Here is a 24,729-nt window from a genome sequence, read left to right as displayed (position 1 = left end):
AAATTAGGCAGTACTACAATGACGTTACAATTTAAATTAAATGTTTTAGTTTTTTTATATTTCGTTACATGTCACAACGTTTGTATAGGTTAACTTCGGACATTTTTTTCGTGGTTTTTGTATTAGACCCGACGTCCATTTGTTGGTAGGTCAATGCTCAAGATTCATATTTTCATAGAGAAATTTTTAAACAGATTCCAAATAGTGTAGGCTTTTTGTATTTGTGCATTGGTATAGAATTAATATCAGTGACTGATTTAAGTGAATCTTTAATACGTCCATTTAATTTTGGAAATAAATAAGTAGTAATATTATCAATAATAATATTGTTATCATACGTTTATTTGCTTAAAACATGGTATAACAGGAGATGTACCAAGAGACAGTGTTCGTATAAATATGTTTCACATATATTAAATAGCATGCAAATATCTGATTATACAATGTCAATTGACTACTATTGTCCGAGCGCCATTGATTTGTACAGAAATACCAACACTTCTACGACGTGAGACAAGTAGTCACGAGCGATTGCAAGTTGTGACAAGCCACGTCAAACGAACACGCTAGCCATTGACTTACAAATAAATGGACGACGGGTCTAATACAAAAACCACGAAAAAAATGTCCCAAGTCAACCTATTCGAAATTTAAATTGTAATGTCATCGCAGTATCGGTGCTGTCAGTAGAACAAATGATGACTAAAGCGGAGTGTCGCGCTCTGTATACGATTTTAGCGCCTTACAAGTGCGGACACTTTTTAGCGCGGACCCGACGTCCATATAATTGTAAGTCAATGACGCTAGCGCTCGCTTTCACTCGGTCAGCTAGGCGAGTGACACCGAACGATGGCAAGGCAAGGCAAGGCAAATAGGCTGTCTATACGTTGGTATTGGCCTTCACCCAGCAACGTTGGACAAACATGGTCCTTGTATTGCTGACTTTATAAAATAAGAATTTTTAGTAGTTAGAGTAGTCAGTGGGAAAAAATCGGAAACGAGTGGATAATTTTGTTTTCAGGAACTGAGAATGCCTAGTAAATGATAATAGTATTAGTTAGTAGTAGATAACGATAATAGTACTATTATTGACAATATTACTCCTTTCATTTATTTTGAAAATTAAATTGAAGTACTTTAGATTCACTTAAATCAGTCACTGATATTAATTCTATACCAATGCATAAATACAAAAAAGCTTACACTATTTGGAATCTGTTCAAAAATTTCTCTATGAATATATGTATAGGATTTATATTTCAAAGTTTTCTCCTTTTTATATACTCTCAATTTACAAAATATTAATTTTTTCTGTGCAAATTCACTTTTTGTAATATTTGAGTGTTTGTAAACGCAAAACAATAAATTTAAAATTTCATGTGACATTCCCGGATACTCCCATATAACCTAGAATATTCTCAAATGGAATATTGATCTACTTTAATTAAATGTTTGCATGTCGATAATCACTTATCGATAGATTATGGTATGAGACTAAAGAAATCCGTCATTTGTTCGTTCAATTTTTGTTTAGGTATGCACGTTCATTCCGTAGTTAGGGCAGCTCCTTTCTTTTGTTTTTTTTCCATCATCTAAGTCATCTAGCCCTCTCTGACATATGGTATATGACATATGGTGACATATACAGTGTTTGTAAATGTGACGGCGACAGAGATATTTTGTGGTATGGACATGATGAATGAGGTGTTCCGATATAATAACCATCGACTCGTGCACCCGGCCGAATGGCAGGGGCATTCGGTATTGTTAAGTCGAATGATTGTGTTTGGATTCGACTTAGGCGAATGATTTGGCCATTCGAATGATAAGTATTATTAGTAATATTCAAAGTCGGGCATCGCTAATCTGCAGATGGAAATGGCAAACGTATAAGAGAAGCTCCTCAACAATGTACAGCAGCTACTTTTGAAGTCATATTATGATTCGTTTTGACGAGAACTTCCACAGTAATATGCGATTCAGTTATCTTAATCATACTATAAACTTACCATTTCTTCGAGTTCCATTCGTCTGCTTAATTTATCCAGGTATAGGATCCTCTTTGTTTGTATGTTCAGACCTATAGTTTCCGTGTCTTTATCGTATTTTTCGATCCACATTTGTATTTCGTCTAACGTTTCCTACAAATCATTGCTATTATTTGTACACTAACTCTACATACTACAACGTTACGTGTAAAACATTCGAAGTGCCTTTCCGTGGAAATGGAACACCATGGTAAATATTATAATATTTATAATGAATAAAGAATTAATTAAAATACTTTCTATACTTTCACTAAGGTCTACTTTTAGTGTTTAGGTTCGAAACTCCTTTTATAAATAATATAGGTACTTGTGCTAGCAATCCCGCTCTTCCTCATAACAACACAGGATGTAAAAACAAAATCGCACCCCTCGTGGAAGAATGGCGTAAGTGACGTAAACATACATGTTGCTCCATTAGATACAGAAAAAATGAACACACACTCTCCAATTCTTTTAACTCTATAAACAATAGTAGCCGCCAGAATTGGAAATGATGTGGGTTATATTTTTCTGTATCTAATGGAGTAATAAACGTTTTTGACGTAACTCCACTTATGTCATTCTTGCATGAGGGACGCGAAATAGATTTTGTTTTGTCATATCATAGCAGTTGCAGTGCCACTCAGAGCTTTAAATGATCAAGATTTTATTCTAAATCGGAACACAATAATGCTCACATTACATAAATAGATAAGGTGGCAGTACTTCCCTAGACGAACTCTTTCATAAGGAGCTCTACTGCTACTAAATAATTAATTTAATTGAAGAGATAATTTTCTGGGGACTAGAAACCATCTCCTACAGAAATACGATTAGGTTTTTGTAGTAAATATAGCATTTGTATAATTTGTTTGAGAAGACATTTTCTTAATGTTAGCATATTGGTTTTATCAACGTTTGAATGTCAACTATAGAAGATTTATTATACTTACATTTATATTTATATTCACAAGTGCCTCTATTTCATGATGTACGATTAATTCTTTCTTCATACGGTTCATGTAATATCGGATACTGTCACCGTATACATTTTCGATCTTGTTTATAGCGTCGACATGTTGCTCTCTGCGAGCACACTCCCAGTTATCCACATGTCTACTTCGGGTCATTTGGGTTAATGAAATATCCTGCGATGGAAAGACGTTTGTTAAATGTATAATCTCGGCCAATTTCAGAATCGTACTTGTGCAGGCAATGAGCATGCGAGCAGAAGTGTAATTTATATCATTTAGTAATTTATTTCAGGCCACATGACCCACATAATATATACCTTAAGGACTAACATATACAAAACAATAAACTAAATAACTAATCTACACGAATTGCGACGTTTGGCGCAATCTAGTGTCAGGTAACCGGCCGCGTAATCGCCGATATATGACACCCTTCGGCCAGAACTCTTCCTTCATGAAGGCCGACAGATGTTGGGTTGGCACAAACGAATTAAAATTCACGTTGTGGCGGGACTCCAACCGCTCGACCCTCAGGGAATACCCGGGAAATGACTTTCACCATAAACACGATTCTGTAAGCAGTCCATTAGGCCCTAAGAGCTTACATCATGCCTCCGCTACCAACTGACGGAACGAACAAGTCGTGCACCTGATGTCAAGCGACAAGCTTGTCCATAGCAGTTGCAGTGCCATTCAAAAAACTTTAAATCGCATAAATCTGAGGGACTCTGCCACTGCGCCTGTCATCCTGAGACATAAGTTGCGAAGTCCCACGTGCAATTATTGCAGTGCGTGCGTGTTATTCCACCAGCACCCTTACACTTCAAAACCAGAACGCAGTAATGCTCACAGTACTGCTTGGCGGCAGAAACAGGTAAGGTGGCAATATTTCTCTGGACGAATTCTTTCACAAGGATCGCATCAAGGCTATTCTCAAAAAACATATCTCGTGACATTTATTTTTCGTTAGGAGCTAAATACGCATCAAGTAATGCAGGTTTAGTTTAGTAAGTTATAGTACGTACTTCAATACTTTTCTCAAGTTTATCCAATACGACATCTGCCTCATGAATAATGGTTTCATTTTTTAAGGATATATTTCGTCTACATCTCGCGAGCTCCTTTTCACGTCTGCGAAAAAACATAGGATATATCCATAATATTGATAATGTGAACTACTGTATATATATGTATATAATGTTGTTATATATACCTATGGAAGATTTAAGGAATATTTTATCGAAAATGTAACTTTTTTCTAATAGTTTTTTCAACCAAACCGGCGTTTCGGGCCCTTTACAGGTCTCATGGTCATAGCTAACTGATATTTGTCGGTGTTTCTTGTAGAAAGGACGAAAGCGCCATTTTGAAATTTTTTCATGGGAGCTTGTTTTGGGCTTTAACAACCCGCTGCCTTTCAAGAACAGTGGCCCATTTTAAAATAGTTCCTATTTGACGAGTGCAGTTGTCACAGTAATGATATGGCAGAATAGTTTTCAAACAAATTAAATGACATTTCGTCTCTATTTCTGGTTCTATACTCGATACCCTGTACGAACACTACACCAGGAGCTCTACTGCTACTATATTTATAGATGTTACCAACATTTTATTTTTCTCTGTTTCCAATTGCAACATTGCGAAATGCTTGTTACCGTCAGCGATCATCTGGATTTTATTAATCAGTGACATGTAGTTCTTGCTCAATACAAGATCCTTGTATGTGTCTATCAATACTTCGTTAAGAATCGCCCTAAAGACAAATTTAAACCTTTAATAATTATTTGTTATGCAGGCTGAAAAGTTGTTGTTTGACGCTTGTATTGAAACCTGTTCGTTCGTGGTTCAAAAATAGAATCGTGACCGTAGCGAGGGTTTCAGGTCACGAAACGAAAAACAACTTTGCTGCCGAGCACAACACACAAGTTTTCACCTCACTATATCGAGGAAAAATGATAGATAAAAGAAAACAAAAAAACAGTTGAACTTATAACAAATAAGTTTTAATAAATTAATTATCATTGTCAATTTAATGTCAACAATAATAAGAATAAAATATACCAACGGATTTATATTACTTAAATAATGTATCTACGACAAATCGCGGAATTTGAAGGGTTCTTTTTCATCGTAAGAAAAAAGTGCACCGTAGTTCGTTTGTGTGAGTCAAATTCCACGCTAGCGTCATGGGGTCCCAACTCATACAAAATATTTTTAGTACAAAAAAATAATCATAGATGCCGCCATGGATAGCCTGTTGGATATTAAGTAAGCGAAATTGGCAATTTAAGCCGTAGTTACGTAATTACAAGTAAAAACTAAAATATTTCATGATAAAAATGAATATTTTCTCTCAATCAACACATTTTTTAAAAGAAAAATACACAACTAATAGACTTTAACACAGCTATTGTTTATCAAGTCAACGCCATCTATGGCCCATACGCGCCGTCAGCTCTATTGATTTAGCTAATGGATTGTCATTTAGCTAATGCATTGTCATTTTATTTTGACCTGGTCACGCTAGATGGCCCTGATATTAAAAAACATAATAAACTACCTTCGCGTTTTGTTCCTCTATTTTGAAACGTTTCTTCAGTTTATTTATTTCTTAATTTTGTTTTATTTATTTTTTATTTTAGAGTTGTTAAATTAAATATCTAACAATATGAATGGTTTTAGTACTTAAAAACGTTTTTGATTATTTAATGATTTATTATTTTAAAACGTTGATTTTTTTATTGAATTGAACAAAACGCGCAATCGGTTGTTTACTTGTTTGTTTGTTTTGGAAGCGAAATTTTGCGAATTGACACGGATATTTTAAATGCTATTAATTAAATACGACTAGTGCTTGAAATCTGGACTCCGACGAATCTCCCATACACTACGACTTTGCTTTGAAATCTGGACTCTGACGAATCTACCATACACGACGACTTGGCTACGGAAAACTTTACTGATCTCGGTTGCAACATCATCTGGGTTTCGTTGATTTTCGATTTAAACAAAACAAAATGTCACCGGTCAAATGTTCGTATTTTATGTGCAATTACACATTCAAACAAAGATCCATGTTTCGGTTCCCAATAAGCGATCCAGCCCGTTTAAAAGTTTGGATAAATAATTGCGGTAAGTCTTTCTATATCATGTACCAGCTAAATATGTAATTGAAAAAAGTGTTGAAAAGCAGGTTTCAATGTAGGTTTTCAGATTTATTTAATTTTATTATTTCATTATAATGAATTAATTTTTGTTTTAGGTAACATGACCATAATGAATTACAATGAAAATATACTCCGTAACAGATACCTCTGTAGTGAGCATTTCGACAAAAAATATATCCAAAATGAAAGTGGACAAAGAAAGAGGCTGTTGAAATTTGCAATACCTTTGCACTATAAAGATGATGAATGTAGCAGCAGGTCACATTCACCAGTTCCATCAACATCAAAAGGTAAACCTTTTGGTTTCAGTACCAACACTGTATTACTTGAGTGAACATGATGATGATGAATTACTTGAGAAAAAAAAATCATAAAAAAGTTATATGTATTCTTATACATAAATAATTTGTATTCTACTTCACTTGAAACTTCAATAATAAATGATGTTACATGGGATGGAAATCATTCCATCATCAGTGCATAACTTGATGATCATCATCGCATCAGCGCATAACTTGAATTTTAGCAAAGCCTTCTTCTGCTGGTACTATCAAAAGTAAAATGAACATATTAATTTGATAATGAACCATTTTTAATATATTGTTTTTTTTAATATAAATATGTAAGTGCGTATTTGACCTCTATCTCACCTGATGGCAAGTGCATGCACACCTAAATAATGCCTATTCACTCTCGCCTTGAAAAGGCACAAGTTATAATGTTCAGGGTACAAGTTTCTGGGAAGGGTATTCCACTCCATAGCCATTCGCTATATAAATGTGGAATCGTAACGCTTTGTGTCAATCTTTGGAATATCCACAACATATGGGTGGAACCTAAGCCTATGTCTAGTCCCCCGTGATGGAAAGGGAAAAATTAAATTGTGCCATTCCATTGCACACTCTCCATGGTATCTGCTAAAGTTTTCATATTCATAAAATTTTAACTTATATTAAAATTTATACTTTATTTAGGCATTGTTATTATTCCGAGACTAGTGGGTTAAGTTAGTGAGTAAATGTGTTTGATTTATTTTTTTGTTTTAGTGCAAACTTCGTCACCTCTGAAAGTAATGACTCCTAAAAAGTTATATAGCAACAAAATGGCAAAAGAAAGGCTTCAACCCAAGTCACCTAGTGAAACCACAGTAGATTTTAGTACACCTAGAAGAAGAAAAAGGACTTCAGTTGATAATGATACACCAAGGTGTAAAAAATTAAAAATTAGTATAAAAAATTCAAGTAAATTATTAAAAAAACAAAAAAATAAATATAATAGGCTAAAAAAGAATTTACTGAAAAAAAATTGTGTCAACTTAAAAACACATAAATTTAAAGGAGATTTGGCGAAAGTGTTTACATGCATGCAATTTAAAAATAAAAGTAGACAATGGAATGAAGATGAAAAAAATTTTTGCTTATATAAGTCTCCAGCTACATATAAATATCTTTTAAAAGGAGGCCTGGTCCTAGCTGCTCCCACTATAATCCAAAATTGGCTGCAAGCTACAGATTGTCTGGCAGGTATTAATGAAGATGTTTTTTGTAATATTCAAATGAAATTTGCTGATCAACCAATTAAAGAAAAAGCCTGTGCTGTATGTTTTGATGAAATGAGTATCAAGACTGATTTGGAATATACAAAAAAATATGATTTGATTGAAGGATTTGAAGATTTTGGTGGTGGTGAGCGTTCCTCCAAGGAAGCTAAGTATGCACTGGTGTTTGTTGCCAGAGGAATTTACACTAATTGGAAAATCCCTCTGGTATATTTCTTATCAAATCAGAATGTCATTGCTGAAAAGTTAATAATAATTATTAAATCCATAATTAATAAATTATTTGTGATTGGATTATTGCCAAAAGTAATTATATGTGATCAAGCAACAACCAATGTCAAGGCAATCAAATCCTTGGGGGCAACAAAAGATGATCCTTTTTTTTTTATTGAGAATCCCAAAATATTTTCGATCTATGATGTTCCTCATTTGATTAAAAATATAAGAAACAATTTACTTGATAATAATTACGATTTAAATGGCAATGAAATTTCGTTTGATGACATAATCAAGGTTTATAATATTGATAAAAGTAATAAAAGTCGATCTTTGGGAAAATTGACCTCAGTACACTTGAAGCCAAACAGTTTCCAAAAAATGAAAGTTAAGTTAGCCACACAAGTATTTAGTCGATCAGTAGCGGCCGCGATGGAGACGGCGATAGCCAGTGGAGAGCTGAAGAGTGACACCGTAAAGAATACAGTTGATTTTGTGAGAAATGTGAATGATTTGTTTGATTCATTAAATTCAAAATGTAAATTTGATAGAAATCCATTTAAATGCGCAATCACTGAAAACAAAGATTCTTTAGTTCATAAAACGTTAAGTAAAGGAAACGAAATGTTCAATCAATTGAAAAAAGTTACGATTTCCAAAAAAAATGAGAAAAAATTGACGATTCCTCCCTGTTTTGAAGGCATACAGCAATCAATTAACGCTGTACTTCAGCTCGCCACTGAGGAATTTTCACAAGGCACTGAAGTCAAATTTCTTATGACAAATCGATTAAATCAAGATGTAATTGAAAATTTGTTTGGAATTTATAGAATGCGAGGTGGTTGTAACAGGAATCCAACATCAAAAAATTTAAGGTCCATGTTCCGATCAAATTTACTAAATAATTTAATCAAATTAGATAATACAAATTGTGAAATTGATCAAAGTCACTTTTTAAACACAGCTGAAGCTCAACAGCAAAATACACAACCTGAAATGTCATCATCGTCGACATTGACACACCCAATTGCTGGTCCATCAAGTGCAGTCGCCTTGCCCGTTATTTCCTCCCCACCGGTTCAATCGTATACATCTCAAGGTAATCTAACCGTTATACCCCAAAAAATAACACTGGAAACTTTTTCTGTTGTGTATTTTGCTGGCTGGCTAGGCAAAGTGACAATAGATAAATTTGATTGCTCAATGTGTAAAGGAATTTTGATTAATAATGAAGTTGATTTGGCTGATAAGAAGCAATTGTTGTTGATTAATAAAACATATTCAAATTTGACAACACCAACACTTAAAGCCCCAACTGATTTTTTGTACTGCTTAGCAAATGAAATGCTTGATTTATTTAATAACAGCATCAATATGATCCACAAAACTGATTTGGTGGCAAATTTAATGAAAAGTGCTAAGTGCATTATAAACCTCCCAGATGATTACCATGATTACACTCATATTGATTTTTTAATAACCAAATTATTTGTAGTTAAAATTCACGATTATTGTAAATCAAGAAATAAATCATTTCAAGGACGAGCCAAATTAAGAATTCTCCAACATAAATAAGGAATTCAATGATGAATTGTTGAGCCCCGCATTCGGGAACATTTAAAAAAAGGTTTCGCTTATTGATTGTCAACATGCTGCACTCGGCGATGGTCCTCGAGCCAGTGCGGTGACCAGGCTCTTGAGGTGTGGCATATTATATCTGCATTAGCTAAGCAATGGGGTCCACATATCAATAAATTATCGAAACGGCTTAGCTCTGCAGTGTACGCGATTAAAAAAATACGAAAACTGTCAGACGCCAAAACAGCTAGATTGGTTGAATTCATCTACTTTCACAGTTTAATGACATACCGCATTTTGCTTTGGGGTAATGCTGCCGACATTGACTTACGCCGATATTAATAGAACAGTATTTTTTTTATTCAAAATAGTGACAGACAACATTAACACGAGAAATAAAAATAAACTAGCTATTCTTGACAATTTTCTTTACAAAGTCATAAATTCATTTAAGGGGCAATGTATAAGCTTCAAAGGTTACTCTATTGTACAGCGTCTGCGTACTTGGATGACAAGAACCCGTGGTAGTGACCCGTTAAGCTCTTGCTGGTAGTCTCAATCTAAGATGTTTGAAATAAATATTGTAAATGTTAAAAGTATTCAAATGTATATTAAAAGAGTAGAGTAGAGTTTCTTGCTCATTCTTCTCGGGGGACTCTGCCTTACGAATGAGCAGTAGACTTTAATCAGTACGACGATTTCAAGTGTAATTTGCTTACTTATGAAATAAAGATTATTTGAATTTGTAATGAGAGTGATAATAAAACCGTTGCGCAGTGAACATGTTTTCTTTCAATAAGTCCACAACTCCCACATTTCTCATGGCGATCCAGGAGTATGCACTAATCTTTGTCCACAGACCTGCCATTTTATGTTTTGACCTCTGGTCTCTTAGCAACTATTCGAAATCAGAGGTCAAAAAATGTTGGCGTCGCAAGCTTATCATACATATCCAGTACCTTGCCATCTGATTACGAAGTTGTTACGAGTCCAGGGGTAAATTGTAATTGTTTGATCACGCTATAGTCACAGACGTAAATTTGAAAATACCGAGTCTGGCAGAAGTGCCATGTGATGTCGAGAGTCATTGATAATACCACAGATTTCTTACTGAACTACAGAGTTCACATTATGAGAGTGTGAGCGTGCTACAGTTCACTCTAATGTTTTAAAAAGTTAACTAAATAATACAATTGGTACGTACTAAAACATATGAAATTTCTGTTATATAATAATGCCCTAAAATATTATCTTCTTCCTAACTTTAATTTACTGAGATATTTGACTTCAAGAACAAGGGTAAAATATTGTGTCACACACCGTCTAGATAGGTAGTGTACCCAACTGATATCTTTTATATACATTATTTAATAAAAAGCAATAGTTTAGTAAAAACCAGTAACGTGGTTTTATTTCCGTACACAATATGTGACAGAACTTACTATGTGGTTTTACGTAAGTATGTATCTACGTAAATTTTAAAGACGCAACAGGCCTAAGTTTAAATCTATTCATCGAATCAATCTAGCTAGTGATAAATGAAAACGCCATCTAGTTACTATGCAGGGTAATAAGCTTTCTACCTCCTACTTTGACGTCGCCATCTAGTGTACCATAAACGAATCAAAATAGCTAGCGGAAGCTAAAAACTTAGCATGGACTCATTTTCTTGTATGGGACTGTGTATCTGTATATTCTGTAATCTGTGCTAGCGTGGAAAAACGCTTTTTTAATACAGTTGCTCAAAACGTGGTATTTTTCGCACTACAAATCGTGCGGAAAGTTGGATTACTCGCACTAGTGCTTTTTACTTTTCCAGTTTTTTTTAATAAATTAAATATACTGTTGTTTTAAGTCTTAAACATAGAACTAAAGAATTGTATATTTATTTCATATTTATGTGCTTTGTGACGTAAGTCATTCGTCATTACTATACTATATCTATGGAGAGACCGCATTTTTACACCTATGAAGTAAATGCTCCTTAGTAGCGATTATGTAGAAAATAAATTAATATAAAATAGTAATTTTAATGTGGCTGAATACTGGCAACAGTTGCCATATAGAAAAAAGTCGGCCAAAAAAGTAGTAATTTTTTTCATCGTTTACATTCCCGCCTTTTTCGTTAACTTTTTTACGATTTGACTTTGTTATTGACAAAGGAATAAAATGAGTTTTTTTTTTAAATACTGTTTTATTTTACTTTCAATGTAGGTTTTTCGCAAATGTATTAAAAAACGTTGTTTGATACACATGCGGATTTGTCATTTTCAGTTGTCTCGAGTTTTGACCCTCGCCTCTGGCTCGGGCTCGTAAATAATGACTAACTTTCCGCACTTGTATCAAAAATAACTATTGCGCACACATTTCCGAGCTAGAGAGGTGAAAATTATATTTTTTGAACGCGCGTTTAAAAGTTAATTAAAGGTACTAAAATGAACTGATTAATTCGTCCTTAAGTAAAGTTAAAAACATAACGCTTTGATACTATTATACTAGCTAAACCAATTAATAGAATATAATTAAACAATACACACATCAAATGTGTCTAGGGATCAAGCATGTTTTTGATCTATTATTTGTTATTACTGAACATCAGGTTTTTAAATGAATATTTTAACACCAATGGATTGTTTTTTGGTCACTTCCATTTTCAAATTCTAATTCTAAAATTGACCAAAGAATCCATCGGTGTTAAAAGTAAATAACAAAAAAACTGGACTAATTTTCAGTAATTAGTAAAAAAAACGTGCTTGATCCCTAGACACTATTGATGTGTGTGTTATTAATGACACAATATTAAGTAATATTAAAAATGTAATGTCAGGGGCTAATCGTCACTAATATAAACATGAATATAAAACAAAATAGTGTAAACTGAAAAATAAAATAGTAAATATAACTGAAAAATATGTATAACCCGTCACATATTCTAAAGACACATGTGTACCTTTTTTTTTTTTTTTTTTTTTTTTTATATACATGACAGGCAAATGACTCCACTCCACCTGATGTTAAGTGGAAAGTGGTATCCAAACGCGAAGGAACCTAGTGCAGCGATGAAATCCTCACTGCACTAGCCACCTCCACCCTGCCTGCCTACAATATGCCTCTTCACGCCTCGTTTGAAGGACCCCATATCATAAGAGGGAGGGAAGACATGTGCCGGAAGGGAGTTCCATTTGTCAACCGTGCGGCAGAGAAAGGAGCCACCGAACCTTTTAGTACGCGATGGAATTCGGCAGGTAGTGAAACGGTGACTACGAAGGCCAGCACGCGTGCTTCTGAGCAGGAACGGGGAAGGGGGGATGAGGTTGAACAGCTCTTCAGAGCACTCACCATGGTACATGCGGTAAAAGGCGCTAAGCGATGCAACATCTCTACGCAGTTGCAGAGGTTCAAGGCGTGATGAGACCTCTTCGTCGCCTATAATTCGAGTAGCACGACGCTGTAATTTATCCAAGTCATCGAGTAGGTACTTGGCGGAGCCGTCCCACAAGTGCGAACAATACTCAACGCAAGACCGGACCTGTGTTTTGTACAGCAGGCATAACTGGTCCGGCGTGAAAAAACGTCGCACCTTGTTCAGGACTCCGAGTTTCCGTGAGGCTGTTTTGATCACAGATTCGATGTAGCTCCTTGGATTCAAATCACAGCAGATTTCCATACCGAGCAAGGTAAAACTGCTCTGAGGTGAGAGTGCTGTGCTCATCAGAGAAGGCATGGGAAGGAACGGCGACAATTTTGTTGTTAACGCGCAAACCTGTGTTTTCTTGGCGTTGAACTCAACAAGATTTCTAGATCCCCATGCAGAGATGAGGTCCAATATCCTATTGAGCTCACCGACAAGATTAGATCGCTCTCTGTCAGTATCGGCGCGCCCAGCTGCGGGGAATCCGTGATATCCCCCATGAACAGTGCTATCATCTGCATAACAATGAATATTCCCAAGTGGAAGCATATCATTGATATGCAGTAGGAAAAGCGTGGGAGATAGGACGGATCCCTGCGGTACGCCGGCGTTCACATTCACGAACCTCGAAATGCTGCCGTCAGAAACGACGCGAATTCTCCGCTCACGAAGGAAATCGGCAGTCCAGCTGCATAACTGGGCTGGCAAACCGTACGCCGGGAGCTTGGAGAGAAGAGCCTTGTGCCAGACCCGATCGAATGCTTTGGCTATATCGAGGCTAACAGCCAACGACTCGCCACGTTTGTCTATAGCCTCACCCCAAATATGCGATAAGTACGCTAGAAGGTCACCCGTTGATCGTTTCGGACGAAACCCATACTGCCGATCATTTATTATGGAGTGATCTTCTAGGTATTGGGTCAGTTGTTTGTTAAGGATCCGCTCTAAAACCTTGCATATTATGGAAGTAATGGCTATGGGACGGTAATTATGTGGGTCTGATCGGTCGCCTTTTTTGGGAACTGGTTGCACATTAGCCTCTCTCCAAGAGTCCGGCACACGACCTGAAGAGAGCGACAGACGATACAGTCGCGTTAGCACGGGGGTCAACTCAGCTGCGCAGTTCCTAAGTACAATCGCTGGGATACCATCAGGACCACTAGCTTTCCGGACGTCGAGAGACTGCAGCTGCGTACGCACATCGCATTGTCTGATACGAATATCAGACATCGTGTAGCCACAGTGAGGTAGAGTTGGTGGCTGTGCGTTACAGTCGTCGAGACAGGAGTTAGCCGCAAACAGATTTGCCAAGAGGTCGGCTTTATCTTGCGGCTTGTGGGCTAGATTGCCATCAGAATATCTCAGCGGGGGCAGCGAGGGCTGGCAGAAGTTCGACGCAACAGCACTGGCCAGACGCCAGTAGCTACGACTACCAGTGGGATGCGTCAGGAGTTCTTGGCCAACTCGTGCGACGCGCTGAGCATCCGCTCTGATGTACGCTCTTTTGCAAGACCTGGTGGCATTATTGTAGGCTGTTTTAAGTGAGTTCGTATTGGGATCGTCTGAAGCTAGACCCCTGATCCAAGCGCGGTATGCAGTCTGTTTGTTCTCAACAGCCACAGCACACTCGCGGTTGAACCAGCGGTTGCGCCTCCCTTTACTGACGAGATCCGAATGCGGGATGTAGTATTCCATCCCGATTAAGATCTCATCAGCAACGGCAGTCGCGCTAGCTGTTGGATCCACCTCACTAAAACAGCGCTGCCGCCAGGGAACGGATGCAAAATAGTCCCGCATACCGTCCCAATCTGCCGACGCATAATGCCAAATGCGGCGTTTAGCCACAGTAGGTGGTGGTGGCAGTAACGTTGCCACTTTAGTGGATATCAAGCAGTGATCCGAAGTGCCCAGAGGGGCTTGGACCTCCAACCGATATCCAGCCGGGCGAGACGTCAGCAGAAGGTCCAACAAAGAGGGCGCGTCACCAACCCTATCTGGAATCCGGGTGGGCTGGTTTACCAGTTGGATTAAATCGTGTGTGAGAGCGAATGTGTGGGCAGTTCTTCCAGCATGGTCAGTTTTAGAGGAACTTAACCACGACTCGTGGTGAGCATTGAAGTCCCCTAAAAACACCAATTCCGCTGTAGGAAACTGCGCCTGCGCGTCATCTGCCGCCCGAGTAAGGTGGTCTATGAGACGAGTTGTCTCCATGTCGCCGTGGTGGGATCTGTAGAGGCACATGTAGACACGGCAATGACTACCCAGGTCAACATGTATCCCAAGGATGGAGAAGGAGGGGTCCTCCAAATGACGCAGACGGCGACAGCAAACATCTGCCCGGACAAACAAGCAGACCCCAGCTTTCGCTTTGAAGGACTCTTCAAGCATATAGCCAGGGTAAATCAAGTAGCTGCTGTCAGCCGGGCAGAGTATTTGCGTCTCCGTAAGGAACAGCATTTCTGGTCGAGCCGTCTCAAGATGTTGGTGGATGGCGTGGATGTTACTGTGGAGTCCTCGAATGTTCGTGAACTCCACCTTAAAGAGCGCTTTAGTGGTGGGGGTGTGCACCGCTGTACGACCGAAATTTGTACTTTGCGCTAACATGTTGGAGGGAAAAAGAGGCGTGAAGCGAGAAAACAGTGCCGCGACACAAGCGGTCAAATCGCGGGGCCTGCTTCCCCAGAGACTTGCCTACAGACAAGTTGCGCTGATCCGCCGGACGGAAGGGCCCCCGAACCCCCCCGGGAATGGCCGCCGGGACCCCACCTCCCGGTCACCAACCGGCACGACGAACCACACCGAGATTATGCGCGGCATGGTGAGGCAGCCTCACGAGCTGGTTAAGCACGCTTGGGCCCCTGTACTGTACCGCGGGCGGCCAGCGGAACAACCGTTTCTACGGGTCTCCCTGGCCGGCGGGTCAATGCAGTTGTCCTGGCACTGGTTCGGCGGAAGCCTCCACAGACCACAAATGTCGCGGCAGCGTTGCCTCGGGCTCTGGTTGTACGCTGACTGATCCCGGAACGCATCCGACTAGCGAACACTTGGCGGGTTTTTCATCATGCGCACGGTGGTCACTAACCAGGCGGGTTTTCAAGCCCTACCACCAGTGGAGCAGTTGGTTGCTCAATATCCCTTAGTCGCCTCTTACGACACCCACGGGAAGAGAGGGGCGGTGAATTGTATTCTAATCCGTCACCGCACGGCTAAAAACCTAAAGAGTTTGGTAACTTTTTTTATAATCATTTTTTGTTATGTTTTTCAAGTGTATGTATTTATGTATGTCCATTTCTTTTTCACGCTGTACAGCGTAAACGGCTAGATGTATTTTGACATGTGAGGTGTCGTTAGACTCGTCTTGCTTAGTATTAGTAAGGGGGGATTTTTTTTTTGCGTTCCATCCAAATATATTTACAGTCGGGTTTTTGTTTTTTCAAATAATTTTAAGACTTATTTTAAAACGGTGGATGAAACACAACTGTACCGTAAAGACACCGTGTTGGTCTATAACAGGGTTGTTGATGATACAGGCTTTTTACATATCACGAGGATGCTAATGTGTGAAAACGCGAAAAATTTACATGCTCTCTACATCTATCTACATGAAAAAGCTTTTTTTTGTATTGTACGTAATAAAATATTATTTCAATGATTTTGAGACATTTATTAACAAAACAATGAATCTTTATATAGTAGTCCACTTGCAAATAGCACTATGTGAAATTTTTAATGATTTCTAGTTAAAGGCGTGAAATGGATCAGTATTTTAAATAATTTCAAATACTTCAACAATACAGTGCTAAAACTTGGCATATTCTGAACAAATCAGTGTCAAATATTGACTACTTTTGCAAAAGTTAGTTTTACACTTTCAAAAGTTGCCATTTTGTCGTTAACCTGCAAACGCTGCTCTATTGATTATAATATATAGATAAGATATAAACTCGTGCGAAATCCGTTATTTTGTTTGATATTCACTATTTTGTTCATTTAATAAAAACTTGATCGTCAAACATTTCGGAGAAGATTGGTTTACATACGAAATTCTTGAGTTGTATACTCATATTATCGGGCAATTGCAATCAAATGTGATCGAAGAAGAAGAAATGACAGATAATGAAGGTACATTGATGGTTGACGACGTGGATATAAGAGTGTAAAGGAAAATTAAAATTAGATTCAAGTTGTATTTTTTACTATTATTAAGTACAACAAAACTAGCCATGTTATCATAGTGTTGTTGCAAAACTAGCTACGTTCAATCTGAACAATTACGAAAGTAGTTATTTTCAGATTACTGCTGCAAAAGTTGTTTCTTCGTATTGTTTATCTCATTTTTGTGACAATTTTCAGATAATTAAAAAAGTACCATTTAAAAATCCGTTTCCAGAACAATAGTGTTTTTTTTAGTTTATAGCTATTTTTTTATCCACGCACATAACGCAGTTTGCTGGTGAACTACTTATATACAAGTTATAAAAACAACAGCTTAACTGCGGCTGAGTTGCTTTTTCGGCCAACATTCTATTTCTGGAAGATTTGTAAATTATTCGCGATTCAGCGACTTTTCAAGTCCTGTCACGATTCAGACATCCGCATTAAATATCAGCATCGATGAATGCGGATGCTGATATGCAGATTATCTTCGCAACAACCCTAGTCTACAACGCTACAGTACCTACCAAAATAATTAGTGACACCGTGTGGCTCTAGGACGCATGACGATATAAAATCACAAAATAACGTCGAAATGCAACGATGTCAAGTAAAAATGAAATTGCTATTTATTCGAAAGATTTGTGTTATAGTTTATAACATAAAAACATAATGCACTAACATTGCGATGCTTATGTTAAATTGTACTTTAAGATTATAATAATATTATTTAGGACGACTGGTGTCGTCGTCTTCGTTGGATATCGGATGTCGTGTACACTATAGTGTACTTTAAAACTGGCATATATTTTTTATTTGTGTACCGATTTCAATAAAACAAACACTAAACGTAAATCCAACCTTATTTTAATATATCACCGAGTACCGCGTTCAAAATGGTTCAGCCGTTCTAGAGATTAGCGTGCACAAATGCACGGACTACATACATATATTTTATACTTCTATACGCCCTTTTCCCATCGGGGTAAGGTAGGACAACATTTACTACGACTCTGATACACATATTTCACCACGCATCAAGTGCTTTTCACACATACTTGTTGGTTTAATACAGGTACACGTGACCTGGCCTTGTTTTAAGACCTCTTCAATAGAACTCACAGACATGCTGACAAAAATTCTAAAAACTGATGTTTTAGGTTTCGTAACTTCTTTACAATTGTATTGTAGGTACGTATTCATAACCCCATTCAAATCCAAAATTTCCAAAGTAAATACCTGTCGTTGCTCATTTTAAACATCTTGAAGTCATCGGCTTCGATATCACGTTTGCCAATAAAATCTTCCAAGTCAACGACTGCAGGCTGCGTTATGCCGTATTTTTTTTTGATATGCGAGTCAATATCTACCAAGATGCTATTTATAGTGCCTTCAATGTTGCAGTCAACTAAAAACAAGGTTTTAAGTATAAATATTGTATAAGTATTTTTGTATTGAGATACGACACTAAAGCTTAGTTGAAACAAAATTAACGAAATTGTACATAGCATTATGAACTTTATATCGTCGTACAAACTACGTATGTCACGGCAGCTGCGCGAATTCTCGAAAGACGCGCGATCTGTTTTTTTTAGCTCGTATCTAATTTGTAGTTTTGTATTGTTTTATTATTATTATTTGTACACAATTATGTGGGCTAGAGCCAAAAAAGTGAAAAGGGATACAGGTAAAAAAAGCAAACTTTACAAGGAAACGCGAAAAGCAGTTAAAACTTAATAGGGTATTAAGCTTTAAGTGTTTTTCGCGTTTCCTTGTACAGTTGGCCTTTTTTACTTGTAGCCCTTTTCACTAGAGCCACAGAATCATCTTAAAAGTTTATTTATGCTATTGTTATAAAACATCGCTATTCCGTTCCGTGGCAATTGAAATTTAACCTTATGACCTAATATTGAGAAAAAGCGTAAGGTAAGACTATTACATACTCAGAATTCGTATCTTGATTATAGTGTCTTCCAAAATGGTACCAAACAAACAAGACGGAAAATAGGCCAAACTGCAAAATGTACAAATCATAAAATGACTTTGGTAAAATATTTGTCGCACGATTAAATACCTAATACGCCTATTTCCAAGAAATAAAATACATTTTTAATTACTCAAGACTGTTAGGCCCACCGTAAACCGGCCGGCCAGAAAGGGCATTTACGAGGATCGTATTTTGCCCGCGCACACTGATTAGATACTACGATATCACGAGCATCCACCAGCAGCGCACCGCAGATTCTGCTGGAATGCCGCGGCATCCGGCTTGTGAACTGTCGCACGGATTTGAATCCCTTCTACTGGCGAACACTAGTGAAATTACAGGCACATGGAACCTGTCAACTTATCTCTTAAGGCGCATTTACACTAAGTCATCAGGCGAGGTACGTTCGCCCGCTGGAGGCGGCAAGCTACCCGGTGTAAATAGTGAGTCATCTGACAACGATAGTTTGTAGTCAGAGTGGACCGCAGCAACTGGGAGTCGCTTTCAGCTAGAACTAGTTTGCCGAACTCGGTGTATAAATGCGCCATCAGGGTGATGGGCGCAATGGCAGTGCCCCTTAAATCTTTCCGATTTACGCTCTGAGTGTGCACTGCAATGTACGACCTGTTCGTCCCGTTAATTTTCTATCATAAAAAAAAGTGAGTCATTTTGCAGTCGATCTTCACCGCCGCATTCCGGCAGACTCGGGCGCACATTGCTAAATTCCGGCGCCTACCAGAGGTTTCGTTGCTTACACCGCTTTTCCCGCTGCGGCATCCTCTAGCAAGCTCTTCCATATCGCTAATAAACATGCGCTGCGATGCTCCGAGATTAGTCTCAGAGCATTTAAATTTATACCTTATTTCAATTGCTACTTAGCATAAAATATAAATTGATAAATTTAATGTCCTCTGCTTCCTCGTCCGCCGGTTTACGCTGTCCCTTAAGCAAATCCTGGTTTGTTTCAGAACCAAACATTATAACGATGTTTTGGTTTTTAAGGACTGCTGTTCCTGTTGATACGTGTAGCACGCAGAGAACCTCGGCCTCTTAGGGTAGAAACACAAAACTGCGAATCGGCGCGATGAGAATTTGCAAATTAGGTAGCAACATGGATCGTAAACAGAGTTGAGAGTTGCACTGCTGTTATTGATAAGAAAGTAGAGGAAAAAAACACAAAAAAGATTAACATCGCAGGAATGCGCGATGCGGAGCAATTCGCAAATTCTTGCAATGCGTCGTGCGAGCTCGTAGATTTCTGCGATGCGACGTCAAATCGCAGTTTTGTGTTTCAACCTTTAATGAGATGGTTTTTCAGAAACCATTCCTGAGCTTCACAAATTGAAGTAGAAAATGGGTTTCGAATGTATAGAGTTTAAAACTAACCGAATCACATTGCAGATTTGAGTATACCAACATAAAAATATAATATACAATCGTGAGTTACGCAATACAACTTTTTTTAAATACAGTACTGGACTTACATAGGGTATGAACAAGAGGTGTCAGCACTTGGTCTTTCCTAAAACAAATAATACGTGCGTAATATTATATGTATAATATGTGTCTTTTATTTAGTTTTCTCAGTGTATGTAATTTTTAATAAAAATTAAAGCGAGAAACTATGAATCAGCTTGGACAATTGGATATATATCGTACAATTATTAGGTAATTAACTCATGTTAATTAAAGTAAAGTTAAAAAACGTAAAGATATTTATTTTCTTTGATAATTATCATTAATGAGAATACATATCTTCATCATTTCGAACACTGATTCCTGATACTAATAGGTAAATTTGAATTTCGCAAATAGATAAAGTATAATATTGTTGTTTCTAAATTTTGTTATGTATAATAAAGGTCTGTTCAAAGTGTACATGGAAGTTTTTGTTTTTGTAAAAGAAATTATATCACATAATACCTAACCATAAAAAAAAACATGTTTATGTGTATATGAAATTGTCAGGAACGCATTTTATTTTTATAAAACATAAATATTTATAACGGCCAGCATCCAAAATGTAGTAACGGCAGAGGTGGATCACCACCAATATAAGTTTTGTGTTTATCTATTTTATACTTAAGAGGTGAGACCTAGAGAGAGACAAACCTGCATTTGGACACATTTTCTTTCGTTATTTTTTCGGTTTGGGTGTCAGGATCTTTTCAACACCTCTCAGCACTTAGTAATACACCTAACGTTTCTAATTTAATTAAGAATAATCTATAAATTTACTTTCAATTAAAACCTTAAAGGCATTGATGTAGGTAGTTTTTTAGTTTGTTCCCTTAAGTGTGATGCTATCTTTACAAGTTATCTAGGCGCTGAGCTTGCGACTGTTAACCTGGCTTCACCTTTACAACATATCCTCTTCAGCGACCCATTGGTCACTGTTGCATGTAATAGTATTGTAGTGGTAGAAACAACGACTGTATGTTCTAAAGCTATTTACCAAAAGTCCATGTGACTTACTTCTTTCCTGTTTTCGCGTTTTTGTCTTTTGTCTGATCGCAAAGGTGTTGTTGCACCGAAATTGTGTCTAGAGCCTTGTACTTTAGACGACATCTTCGAAATGCTTCTGAATTATAAAAAAAAATATGTTTCAAATAAAATGCATACGAAAGAAAATTATGTAGAAATTGCTAGTGCTAAAACCATTTTTTTTATTTCCTTTATGGCTAGGCTTTCACTAGGCTAGTGCCAGTGTCAGCTTCAAGATGACTTTTAATCTTTTTTTCCGTTCTCTAAGCTTTAATATGATATAACTGCTGAATTATATTCTTTTCAAGATTCTTTTTGGTTCTCTTTGTCTACAATAAATTCAAAATGTTCTACCGAAACCTTAGAGGATGGAAACAAAATAAATAAAAGGAGCTGTCAGTGCACATCCAAACAAAAATTTAACGCTACAAATGGCGGAATTCTTTAGTGTTGCAACTTAATCTATCGATAAGTCATTATCGACATGCAAATGTATGGTTGAATCTTGAAACTTTTTTGTTTCTTTAGTTTACTGTAATCAAAGTAGGATTAATACGTTTAATTAAAGTCTATCAATATCCCATTTGGAAATATCTTGTTCTATTTCTGCGAATAATCGATGCTGATTATTCGCAGAATAGAATAGAATAAATGACATTTTGTTAATTTATTTGTAAATGCATCGAATACATATAACGTCTGATTGATATTAGTCATGATTTATTATTTATAATGATGATCTTTATCAAGATTGATAAAGAAATTTTGAAAAGGTTTCCAAATAGTGTAAGCTGTTTTGTATTTATGCATTGGTATAGAATTAATATCAGTGATTTTGATTTAGGTGAATCTTTAACACTTCCTTTTAATTTTTGAAATAAATGAAATTAAGTACCTACTGATATAATAATAGTACTATTATCGATAATCATAAAATCACATATAATATTAATATTACGTTTATTTGCTTAATTTGGTATAACAGAAGATGTAACAAGACACAGTGTCAGAACAAACATGTTTCGCATAGTAAACAACCATATTATATTAAAATACGACAACAATAAAAATGTTACAAGAAATATCACAAGTTACAAATTAAATTTGCCAAGAATTATTAAAATCAAGATAAAATTTTACATCTTATTTCCTATCAAATAATTCATATTTACGTTACAATTTTTTTTAATTTAACCACTCGGAGTGCCAGGTCGGGACTGTACGCGGGATGGCTGATAAAAAAAAATCATTTGTCTGTCTGGCCGTGTGAGAACTGGCATTATCGTGGTGCAAGATGATACGGCGTTTACGGTTATTTTTACGGAGTTTGTCAATAACTTCAGGCAAACAAATGGTCGTGTACCAATCACTATTCACGTTACAAGGATTCTCCAAAGCAACAGTAGCCACGTGTTCAGTTTCATTAAAAAAAGAATACCCGCTTAGAGGCAATTTGCACGCGCGCCACTTTGGTTGGTTTCGGCTCATCTCGAAAGACCCATATGCTCGATTGCTGCTTTGTTTTGGGATTGTAACTATAAATTCATGTTTCGTCACCTGTTACCATGTCCTATTTCAATTTGACGCCCCTTCGTTGAATCTGGTAAGCATGGCATTCCACCAAGTGACGCGATCCGTTTTTTGAGCCTCAGTCAAATTGTATGGGATCCACCGAGAGCACAGCTTTTTCATACCCAAATATTTGTGTAATATTGATTGTATTTGACTCATGCCTATGCCTAAAGATGCCCGAATCTCCTGGTATGTCACATGCCTGTCTGTTTTGATCATACGGCGCACAGCATTAATGTTTTTGTTGTTCACAGCAGTGGACGGGCAACTATCATGAAATTCGTCACTGGTCACTGAGATTCACACGACCGCGTTTGAATTCTGCAAACCAGCTAATCAAGCAGCGCTTCATCGAAAAAACCAGTTTGAAGCCGAGCGAAGCATCGCTGAGCTGTTCACTTACACTTAGTCGTAGAAAAAATTACCACAAAAATTTTCACGAGTTAAATTCATGGTGATGTACATAGATTTAGTATATAGATACCCATAGATTGGCAATGCAAGTGAAAGAGCGTTAGTATACACGTATGTTAGAGCGAGATGGGTAGACGAGACCACTTCATGATACGCTATGAGCCTGCATGAACCTAGGGTCAACTGACAACGAAACAAATTTCGTTTATTTTTGAAAAATAATTGGTTTTAAAATGTGAAATAGTATTAAGCGAACGTTTATTAGTCATGGTAACGTGTTCAGTACCCGGATGTAACTCATCTAAAAAGGAAAACTCGCAGAATTGTACATTTCACATGTAAGTACTATTTAAATTTTTAGCTGTCCAAAAGCACTACCACAAAAGTTTTTTACATAAATATATCCGTAAAATTATACCATTCAAGTGCATTAATAACCCAAATGTATACGAATTCAATTAAAAAATATATCAAATACGTGAATTTCTGAAATTCATAACCTCACTTTCATAGAGATTGACGCAATCGATAATATGTTATCGAGATGTCATTAACTGAAAAAAAGAAATGCAAAGGCGAGGCTTGCATACAGCCGAAATCATCTTCATACTTAATATTATTGAATCAGAAATTTCTGGTTTTAGTACTTTATATTTAATTAATATTGCATTAGTGCATTATTTTTTGTCTACATTAAAACGAAAATTTCTTTTAATAGCGTAGTTGAGGCACTCATTTTTTATGTTAATTATTGTTGTTGATTCAAATTTCCTCAAAACATTGAAGTACGACAGAAATGGCTTATAATGCTAAAGAGAGAAGACTGGGTTCCCAAAAAGTTTTAAAAAATATGCAGCAAACACTTTCAGGAAAAATTCATGATATTCATGTAATGAAGTGCTATTGAAATACAACCTTTAATATAATGGAATATAATATCTGGCAATAACCTAAACATATAAATCGTCTTTTCTGAAGATGGAGTAAAATGACATTTGCAGGTTTGCCAGTTATTGTAAAATTTTAGATAGTCAAACAGTAAAACAAGTTCGGCTATTTATTCTCAAGCGTAACCAATGCGCAGTGAACTGTCATTTTACTCCATCATCAAAAAAGACAGACTAACAATCTATAGTATAAAATTAACAATCTATAGTATAAAATTAACAATCTATAGTATAAAAT

General features: G+C 36.8%; 2 protein-coding genes across 2 annotated transcripts in view; both read right to left on the bottom strand.

Moving 5' to 3' along the window:
- The window catches only part of LOC113226665 (dynein regulatory complex protein 9-like), a 6,641-nt gene extending 2,333 nt beyond the window's left edge, over positions 1-4,308 (bottom strand). Inside the window, exons 1-4 of the mRNA XM_026459386.1 lie at positions 4,215-4,308; positions 4,027-4,132; positions 2,981-3,175; positions 2,010-2,141 (exon numbers count right to left, since the gene is read on the bottom strand). Of these exons, the coding sequence (XP_026315171.1) occupies positions 2,010-2,141; positions 2,981-3,157 (309 nt within the window). The 5' untranslated portion in view covers positions 3,158-3,175; positions 4,027-4,132; positions 4,215-4,308. The remainder of the gene's footprint in view (positions 1-2,009; positions 2,142-2,980; positions 3,176-4,026; positions 4,133-4,214) is intronic.
- Positions 4,309-4,561: 253 nt separating this feature from the next.
- On the bottom strand, positions 4,562-21,642 carry LOC113226680. The gene is made up of 5 exons (XM_026459402.1): positions 21,550-21,642; positions 20,559-20,596; positions 19,031-19,101; positions 18,327-18,495; positions 4,562-4,754 (listed from the first exon to the last, which is right to left on the bottom strand). The coding sequence occupies exons 1-5, from the start codon at positions 21,640-21,642 to the stop codon at positions 4,562-4,564; spliced, it is 564 nt and encodes a 187-aa protein (XP_026315187.1).
- Positions 21,643-24,729: the final 3,087 nt, after the last annotated feature.

This window comes from Hyposmocoma kahamanoa, unplaced genomic scaffold (assembly GCF_003589595.1).
Source record: "Hyposmocoma kahamanoa isolate Upper Pololo Valley unplaced genomic scaffold, ASM358959v1 192, whole genome shotgun sequence".
NCBI classification, from domain to species: Eukaryota; Metazoa; Arthropoda; class Insecta; order Lepidoptera; family Cosmopterigidae; genus Hyposmocoma; species Hyposmocoma kahamanoa.
Note: the sequence above shows the minus strand (reverse complement) of the source record. Positions and strands in the feature narration are given on the sequence as shown.